The sequence below is a fragment of the Bos indicus x Bos taurus genome, chromosome 3, assembly GCF_003369695.1.
Source record: "Bos indicus x Bos taurus breed Angus x Brahman F1 hybrid chromosome 3, Bos_hybrid_MaternalHap_v2.0, whole genome shotgun sequence".
NCBI classification, from domain to species: Eukaryota; Metazoa; Chordata; class Mammalia; order Artiodactyla; family Bovidae; genus Bos; species Bos indicus x Bos taurus.
The window spans coordinates 54944313-54954372 of record NC_040078.1 but is presented as its reverse complement, the minus strand read 5'-3'; the positions used below and the strand labels follow the sequence as shown (position 1 = coordinate 54954372).

Below are 10060 nucleotides of genomic sequence, written 5' to 3'. Positions count from 1 at the left end.
CTACCCTAGCCAGGGATTGAACCCTAGTCTTTTTTGTCTCCTGCACTGGCAGGTGGATTCTTTATCCCTGAGCCACCCGGGAAGCCCCATAGTGGCTGTACCAATTTATATTAATTTTATTTCATTTTATTTTTTAATTTATTTATTTTAATTGGAGGCTAATTACTTTACAATATTGTAGTGTTTTTTGCCATACATTGACATGAATCAGCCATGGGTATACATGAGTTCCCCATCCTGAACCCCCTCCCATCTCCGTCCCCATCCCATCCCTCAGGGTCATCCCAGTGAACTGGCCCTGAGCACCCTGTCTCATGCATCGAACCTGGACTGGACATCTATTTCACATATGATAATATACATGTTTCAATGCTATTCTCTCAAATCATCCCACCCTTGCCTTCTCCCACAGAGTCCAAAATCTGTCCTTTACATCTGTGTCACTTTTGCAGTCTCGCATATAAGGTCATCGTTACCATCTTTCTGAATTCCATATATATGCGTTAATATGCCTGGAAAATCCCATGGACGGAGGAGCCTGGTAGGCTGCAGTCCATGGGATCGCGAAGAGTAGGACACGACTGAGTGACTTCACTTTTACTTTTCACTTTCATGCATTGGAGAAGGAAATGGCAACCCATTCTAGTGTTCTTGCCTGGAGAATCCCAGGGACGGGGGAGCCTGGTGGGCTACCGTCTATGGGGTCGCACAGAGTCGGACATGACTGAAGTGACTTAGCAGCAGCAGCATACAGTATTGATGTTTTCTTTCTGACTTACTTCACTCTGTATAATAGGCTCCAGGTTCATCTGCTTCATTAGAACTGATTCAAATGCATTCTTTTTAATAGCTGAGTAATATTTCATTGTGTATATGTACCACAGCTTTCTTATCCATTCATCTGCTGATGGACATCTAGATTGCTTACATGTCCTAGCTATTGTAAACAATGCTACGATGAGCATTGGGGTACATGTGTCTCTTTCAATTCTGGTTTCCTTGGTGTATATGCCCAGCAGTTGGATTCCTGGGTCATATGGAAGTTCTATTTCCAGTTTTTTACGGAATCTCCACACTGTTCTCCATAGTGGCTGTACTAGTTTGCATTCCCACCAACAGTGCAAGAGGGTTCCTTTTTGTTCACACCATCTCCAGCATTTATTGCTTATAGACTTTTGGATAGCAGCCATTCTGACTGGCATGAGATGGTACCTTATTGTGGTTTTGATTTGCATTTCTCTGATAATGAGTGATGTTGAGCATATTTTAATGTGTTAGTTAGCCATCTGTATGTCTTCTTTGGAGAAATGTCTGTTAGTTCTTTGGCTCATTTTTTGGTTGGGTCATTTATTTTCCTGGAATTGAGCTTCATGAGCTACTTATATATTTTTGAGATTAATTCTTTGTCAGTTGCTGCATTTGCTATTATTTTCTCCCATTCTGAAGGCTCTTTTTACCTTGCTTATAGCTTACTTCATTGTGCAAAAGCTTTTAAGTTTAATTAGGTCCCATTTGTTTATTTTTGCTTTTATTTCCATTACTCTGGGAGGTGGGTCATAGAGGATCTTGCTGCGATTTATCTCAGAGAGTGTTTTGCCTATGTTTTCCTCTAGTTTTATAGTTTCTGATTGTCTTTTTTTTTTTTTTCCAAAGACATTTATTCAGCGTCATGATCAGACTATTACATTTAGCAATCAACAGCATGGGTGCAAAAAAAAAAAAAAAAAAATCTACATTAAAACCCTTTGTTGGAATGCTTTACACTTTCCACAGAACAGAAACTAAAATAACCTGTTACATAATTAGTCACAAGTACAGTCCTCGAGTTTTTTTGCTCATACACATGAGTATTGTCTAAAACATGTCTTCTCTGTAGCAGCTAGGCCCTGCCATCACTGTGCTTGGCTGAGTTCACAAATCTGTGGTAACCTGTAGCTTCCATGTCACTTCTCTGGCTCTCCTCTCCTGCTAAGCTTTGTTTCCTGGCAGTAATTAAAACCTCCTGCCACTGCCATAGCTACTGCTGCTGCTGGAGCCACCATAGCCACCTTGGTTTCATGGTTTGGCAAAGTATTGGCCTCCATCACCATAGGGGCCAGAACTTCTGCCTCCAAAGTTTCCTCCTTTCATGGGTCCAAAATTTGAGGATTGATTGTTGTAATTGCCAAAATCATTGTAGCTTCCGCCACCTCCAAAATTGCTTCCATCATTACCAAATCCATTATATCCATCCCCGCTGCCACCATATCCGCCACCACCACGGCTGCCAGCAAAGCCACCTCGACCACTGAAGTTTCCTCCACGACCAAAGTTGTCATTCCCACCAAAACCACCTCCACGACCGCCATCAAAGTTTCCAGAACCACTTCGACCTCTCTGGCTGGATGAAGCACTAGCCATCTCTTGCTTAGACAGGGCTTTTCTCACTTCACAGTTGTGGCCATTCCCAGTGTGGTATTTCTGAAAGACAATCTTGTCTACGGAGTCATGGTCATCAAAGGTTACAAAAGCAAAGCCTCTCTTTTTGCCACTGCCTCGGTCAGTCATGATTTCAATTACTTCAATTTTTCCATACTGTTCAAAATAATCTCTCAGGTGATGTTCTTCAGTGTCTTCTTTAATGCCACCAACAAAAATCTTTTTCACAGTTAAGTGGGCACCAGGTCTTTGAGAATCTTCTCTTGAGACGGCCCTCTTTGGTTCCACAACTCTTCCGTCCACCTTCTGTGGCCTTGCATTCATGGCCGCATCCACCTCCTCCACCGTGGTGTATGTGACAAACCCAAAGCCTCTGGAGAGCTTGGTGTTTGGATCCCTCATTACCACACAGTCTGTGAGCGTTCCCCATTGCTCAAAATGGCTCCTCAGACTCTCATCGGTTGTTTCAAAGCTCAATCCTCCGATGAAGAGCTTCCGCAGCTGTTCCGGCTCTTTGGGAGACTCTGATTTAGACATGATGGCAGTGGAGGTGGGGAAGACTTCAACGATGCTTTCTCGGTGGCGTCCACGGGCAGAAAGTTGGTTGTCTTTTTAATTATAATGTATCTTGGTGTTTTGCTCTGGATTCATGTTATGTGAAACACTCTCCACTTCCTAGATTCTAGTGTCTGTTTCCTTTTCCAGGTTAGGGAGGTTTTCACCTATGATGTCTTCAGTTATATTCTCATCCCCCTCCCTCTCTCTCTTCTCCTCTAGGACCCCTATACTACACTGAAAATATGTGTCAGCTTAATGGTATAGGGTCTCTCAAATTGTCTTCAACCTTTTGGGTAGGGACAGATCTTGGCACTGAAGAGTCCATGTGGCAGCTGCCAAGAGTGTTCATGTGGTTCAAAGTTCCTCAATATGGTTGCCACCCAGAATCCGTGTCTCCAGGGTGATCTACAATCACCACCTCGCCTCTGCAGGAGACTCCAAAATTAGCCAGTAGGACTGGCCCAGGCTCCTATCAAATTGCTGCTTTTTCTCTGGGTCCTCATGCGAGTGAAATTTTATGTGTGCGGTTTGAGACTGAGTCTCTATTTCCCAAAGTTCTGTGGGATTCCTGAAACTATGCCCTATTGGCCTTCAAAGTTAGATGCTCTGGGGCTCATCTTTCTGGTATTGGAGTCCTGTGTTCAAGAGCCTGAAGTGGGGCTCAGAACTCTCGCTCCTGCAGGAGAACCTCTACAATATGATTATTCTCCAGTTTGAGGGTTCCCTCACTCAGGGTGTATGGGATCTGATGATATTGTGATTTTGCCCCTCCTACCAATCTCCTTGTCATTCCCTCCTTATGTCTTTAATTACAGAAGATCTATTCTGGTATTTTCCCATCTTTTCCATTGATTGTTTCTCTGCAAGTAGTTTTGGTTTGGTGTGCTCATAAGTGGAAGAAAGCTCAGATCAGATCAGTCGCTCAGTCGTGTCCGACTCTTGAGCTCAGGGTCTTTCTAAAATTCCATCTTGGCTGTTGTCGAAAGTTATTTCTTAACTAAGCTTTCAAGAAATTGGTGTCAGGTTCTCAAATGACATATCAGTGTGTCCATAGAATTTAAGGCTGTATTTAAGTCTAATTTGAGAAAATCTGGGCAACAATGCATGAATTCTGCCTGTCTCCTCCCTTGTTTCCTTTCTTGCTTTGTTTGATTAATATTTTGTAAATGATAAGTTCTAAAGTTTATCTCGACCCTTCTTCATGAATGTAAAGTGCTGTTGTCAATTTTTTTTTTTAATTTTATTTTTAAACTTTACAATATTGTATTAGTTTTGCCAAATATCGAAATGAATCCGCCACAGGTATACCCGCGTTCCCCATCCTGACCGACCTCCCTCCTCCCTCCCCTACCCTCCCTCTGGGTCATCCCAGTGAACCAGCCCCAAGCATCCAGTACCGTGCATCGAACCTGGACTGGCGACTTGTTTCATACATGATATTATACATGTTTCAATGCTATTTTCCCAAATCTCCCCACCCTCTACCTCTCCCACAGAGTCCATAAGACTGATCTATACATCGGTGTCTCTTTTGCAGTCTCGTACACAGGGTTATTGTTACCATCTTTCTAAATTCCATATATATGCGTTAGTATACTGTATTGGTGTTTTTCTTTCTGGCTTACTTCACTCTGTATAATAGGTTCCAGTTTCATCCATCTCATTAGAACTGATTCAAATGTATTCTTTTTAATGGCTGAGTAATACTCCATTGTGTATATGTACCACAGCTTTCTTATCCATTCATCTGCTGATGGGCATCTAGGTTGCTTCCATGTCCTGGCTATTATAAACAGTGCTGCGATGAACATTGGGGTACACATGTCTCTTTCCCTTCTGGTTTCCTCAGTGTGTATGCCCAGCAGTGGGATTGCTGGATCATAAGGCAGTTCTATTTCCAGTTTTTTAAGGAATCTCCACACTGTTCTCCAGAGTGGCTATACTAGTTTGCATTCCCACCAACAGTGTAAGAGAGTTCCCTTTTCTCCATACCCTCTCCAGCATTTATTGCTTGTAGACTTTTGGGTCGCAGCCATTCTGACTGGCGTGAAATGGTACCTCATAGTGGTTTTGATTTGCATTTCTCTGATAATGAGTGATGTTGAGCATCTTTTCATGTGTTTGTTAGCCATCTGTATGTCTTCTTTGGAGAAATGTCTATTTAGTTCTTTGGCCCATTTTTTGATTGGGTCATTTATTTTTCTGGAGTTGAGCTGTAGGAGTTGCTTGTATAGTTTTGAGATTAGTTGTTTGTCAGTTGCTTCATTTGCTGTTATTTTCTCCCATTCTGAAGGCTGCCTTTTCACCTTGCTAATAGTTTCCTTTGTTGTGCAGAAGGTTTTAAGTTTAATTAGGTCCCATTTGTTCATTTTTGCTTTTATTTCCAATATTCTGGGAGGTGGGTCATAGAGGATCATGCTGTGATGTATGTCAGAGAGTGTTTTGCCTATGTTCTCCTCTAGGAGTTTTATAGTTTCTGGTCTTACGTTGAGATCTTTAATCCATTTTGAGTTTATTTTTGTGTAAGGTGTTACAAAGTGTTCTAGTTTCATTCTTTTACAAGTGGTTGACCAGTTTTCCCAGCACCGCTTGTTAAAGAGATTGTCTTTAATCCATTGTATATTCTTGCCTCCTTTGTCAAAGATAAGGTGTCCATAGGTGCGTGGATTTATCTCTGGGCTTTCTATTTTGTTCCATTGATCAATATCTCTGTCTTTGTGCCAGTACCATACTGTCTTGATAACTGTGGCTTTGTAATAGAGTCTGAAGTCAGGTAGGTTGATTCCTCCAGTTCCATTCTTCTTTCTCAAGATCGCTTTGGCTATTCGAGGTTTTTTGTATTTCCATACAAATTGTGAAATTATTTGTTCTAGCTCTGTGAAGAATACCGTTGGTAGCTTGATAGGGATTGCATTGAATCTATAAATTGCTTTGGGTAGTATACTCATTTTCACTATATTGATTCTTCCAATCCATGAACACAGTATATTTCTCCACCTATTAGTGTCCTCTTTGATTTCTTTCACCAGTGTTTTATAGTTTTCTATATATAGGTCTTTAGTTTCTTTAGGTAGATATATTCCTAAGTATTTTATTCTTTCCATTGCATTGGTGAATGGAATTGTTTCCTTAATTTCTCTTTCAGTTTTCTCATTATTAGTGTATAGGAATGCAAGGGATTTTTGTGTGTTGATTTTATATCCTGCAACTTTACTATAATCATTGATTAGTTCTAGTAATTTTCTGGTGGAGTCTTTAGGGTTTTCTATGTAAAGGATCATGTCATCTGCAAACAGTGAGAGTTTTACTTCTTCTTTTCCAATTTGGATTCCTTTTATTTCTTTTTCTGCTCTGATTGCTGTGGCTAAAACTTCCAAAACTATGTGGAATAGTAATGGTGAAAGTGGGCACCCTTGTCTTGTTCCTGACTTTAGAGGAAATGCTTTCAATTTTTCACCATTGAGGATAATGTTTGCTGTGGGTTTGTCATATATAGCTTTTATTATGTTGAGGTATGTTCCTTCTATTCCTGCTTTCTGGAGAGTTTTTATCATAAATGGGTGTTGAATTTTGTCAAAGGCTTTCTCTGCATCTATTGAGATAATCATATGGTTTTTGTTTTTCAATTTGTTAATGTGGTGTATTACATTGATTGATTTGCGGATATTGAAGAATCCTTGCATCCTTGGGATAAAGCCCACTTGATCATGGTGTATGATCTTTTTAATGTGTTGTTGGATTCTGATTGCTAGAATTTTGTTAAGGATTTTTGCATCTATGTTCATCAGTGATATTGGCCTGTAGTTTTCTTTTTTTGTGGGATCTTTGTCAGGTTTTGGTATTAGGGTGATGGTGGCCTCATAGAATGAGTTTGGAAGTTTACCTTCCTCTGCAATTTTCTGGAAGAGTTTGAGCAGGATAGGTGTTAGCTCTTCTCTAAATTTTTGGTAGAATTCAGCTGTGAAGCCGTCTGGACCTGGGCTTTTGTTTGCTGGAAGATTTTTGATTACAGTTTCAATTTCCGTGCTTGTGATGGGTCTGTTAAGATTTTCTATTTCTTCCTGGTCCAGTTTTGGAAAGTTGTACTTTTCTAAGAATTTGTCCATTTCTTCCATGTTGTCCATTTTATTGGCATATAATTGTTGATAGTAGTCTCTTATGATCCTTTGTATTTCTGTGTTGTCTGTTGTGATCTCTCCATTTTCATTTCTAATTTTATTGATTTGATTTTTCTCCCTTTGTTTCTTGATGAGTCTGGCTAATGGTTTGTCAATTTTATTTATCCTTTCAAAGAACCAGTTTTTGGCTTTGTTGAGTTTTTCTATGGTCTCTTTTGTTTCTTTTGCATTTATTTCTGCCCTAATTTTTAAGATTTCTTTCCTTCTACTAACCCTGGGGTTCTTCATTTCTTCCTTTTCTAGTTGCTTTAGGTGTAGGGTTAGGTTATTTATTTGACTTTTTTCTTGTTTCTTTAGGAATGCCTGTATTGCTATGAACTTTCCCCTTAGGACTGCTTTTAAAGTGTCCCACAAGTTTTGAGTTGTTGTGTTTTCATTTTCATTAGTTTCTATGCAAATTTTGATTTCTTTTTTGATTTCTTCTGTGATTTGTTGGTTATTCAGCAGGGCGTTGTTCATCCTCCATATGTTGGAATTTTTAATAGTTTTTCTCCTGTAATTGAGATCTAATCTTACTGCATTGTGGTCAGAAAATATGCTTGGAATGATTTCTATTTTTTTGAATTTACCAAGGCTAGATTTATGGCCCAGGATGTGATCTATCCTGGAGAAGGTTCCATGTGCACTTGAGAAAAAGGTGTAATTCATTGTTTTGGGATGAAATGTCCTATAGATATCAATTAGGTCTAACTGCTCTATTGTATCATTTAACGTTTGTGTTTCCTTGTTAATTTTCTGTTTAGTTGATCTATCCATAGGTGTGAGTGGGGTATTAAAGTCTCCCACTATTATTGTGTTATTGTTAATTTCTCCTTTCATACTTGTTAGCATTTGTCTTACATATTGCAGCGCTCCCGTGTTGGGTGCATATATATTTATAATTGTTATATCTTCTTCTTGGATTGATCCTTTGATCATTAGGTAGTGACCATCTTTGTCTCTTTTCACAGCGTTTGTTTTAAAGTCTATTTTATCTGATATAAGTATTGCTACTCCTGCTTTCTTTTTGTCCCTATTTGCATGGAAAATCTTTTTCCAGCCCTTCACTTTCAGTCTGTATGTGTCCCCTGTTTTGAGGTGGGTCTCTTGTAGACAACATATGTAGGGGTCTTGTTTTTGTATCCATTCAGCCAGTCTTTGTCTTTTGGTTGGGGCATTCAACCCATTTACATTTAAGGTAATTACTGATAAGTATGATCCCGTTGCCATTTACTTTATTGTTTTGGGTTCGAATTTATACACTGTTTTTGTGTTTCCTGTCTAGAGAATATCCTTTAGTATTTGTTGGAGAGCTGGTTTGGTGGTGCTGAATTCTCTCAACTTTTGCTTGTCTGAGAAGCTTTTGATTTCTCCTTCATATTTGAATGAGATCCTTGCTGGGTACAATAATCTGGGCTGTAGGTTATTTTCTTTCATCACTTTAAGTATGTCTTGCCATTCCCTCCTGGCTTAAAGAGTTTCTATTGAAAGATCAGCTGTTATCCTTATGGGAATTCTCTTGTGTGTTATTTGTTGTTTTTCCCTTGCTGCTTTTAATATTTGTTCTCTGTGTTTGATCTTTGTTAATTTGATTAATATGTGTCTTGGGGTGTTTCGCCTTGGGTTTATCCTGTTTGGGACTCTCTGGGTTTCTTGGACTTGGGTGATTATTTCCTTCCCCATTTTAGGGAAGTTTTCAACTATTATCTCCTCAAGTATTTTCTCATGGTCTTTCTTTTTGTCTTCTTCTTCTGGGACCCCTATGATTCGAATGTTGTAGTGTTTAATATTGTCCTGGAGGTCTCTGAGATTGTCCTCATTTCTTTTAATTCGTTTTTCTTTTATCCTCTCTGATTCATTTATTTCTACCATTCTATCTTCTAATTCACTAATCCTATCTTCTGCCTCTGTTATTCTACTATTTGTTGCCTCCAGAGTGTCTTTAATTTCATTTATTGCATTATTCATTTTATATTTACTCTCTTTTATTTCTTCTAGGTCCTTGTTAAACCTTTCTTGCATCTTCTCGATCTTAGTCTCCAAGCTATTTATCTGTGATTCCATTTTGATTTCAGGATTTTGGATCAATTTCACTATCATTATTCGGAATTCTTTATCAGGTAGATTCCCTATCTCTTCCTCTTTTGTTTGGTTTGGCGGGCTTTTATCCTCTTCCTTTATCTGCTGGGTATTCCTCTGTCTCTTCATCTTGTTTAAATTGCTGAGTTTGGGGTGTCCTTTCTGTATTCTGGCAGTTTGTAGAGTTCTCTTTATTGTGGAGTTCTCTTTATTGTGGCATTTCCTCGCTCTGTGTGGGTTTGTACAGGTGGCTTGTCAAGGTTTCTTGGTTAGGGAAGCTTGTGTCGGTGTTCTGGTGAGTGGAGCTGTAGTTCTTGTCTCTGGAGTGCAATGAAATGTCCAGTAATGAGTTATGGGATGTCTATGGTTTTGGGGTGACTTTGGGCTGCCTGTATCTTGGAGCTCAGGGCTGTGTTCCTTGCTGCTGGAGAATTTGCTTGCTATGTCTTGCCCTGAAACTTGTTTCACCCAGAGAGGTTTACAGCGTTATATGGAGAAGAGAAGAGTGAGGAGGGAGTTAGAGGTGACCCGAATGAGATGAGGTGGAGTCAATAGAGGAGAGAGTGGGCTCTTCAGTAATCTCTTCCTTATGTGCACTCCACAACTGGACCGCTCAGAGTTGTTCACAGAGTTATACAGAGAAGAGAAGAAGGTGGCAGAGGTGGCCAGGAGGATAAATGGGGGGAATGAAAAGGAGGGAGACAGATCCAGCCAGTAATCAGTTCCCTAAGTGTTCTCCACCGTCTGGAACACACAGAAATTCACAGAGTTGGGTACAGTAGCGAGGGGTTAGGGAGGAGACACAGGCGACCTAGTGGAGAAAAAGGAGAGTCCAAAGGGAGAGAGAG

The 10060-nt window shown here is 39.9% G+C and overlaps 1 protein-coding gene across 1 annotated transcript; it reads right to left on the bottom strand.

Moving 5' to 3' along the window:
• Nucleotides 1-1662: 1662 nt before the first annotated feature.
• Nucleotides 1663-2994, bottom strand: LOC113889648 (heterogeneous nuclear ribonucleoprotein A1-like). Its single transcript, XM_027536635.1, has one exon. It carries the CDS (start codon nucleotides 2953-2955, stop codon nucleotides 2056-2058), a length of 900 nt encoding a protein of 299 aa, XP_027392436.1. The 5' UTR covers nucleotides 2956-2994; the 3' UTR covers nucleotides 1663-2055.
• Nucleotides 2995-10060: the final 7066 nt, after the last annotated feature.

Bases quoted from the DNA above. Each gene is read 5' to 3' on its own strand.
- LOC113889648 (XM_027536635.1), bottom strand. From the start codon at position 2,955: ATGTCTAAATCAGAGTCTCCCAAAGAGCCGGAACAGCTGCGGAAGCTC.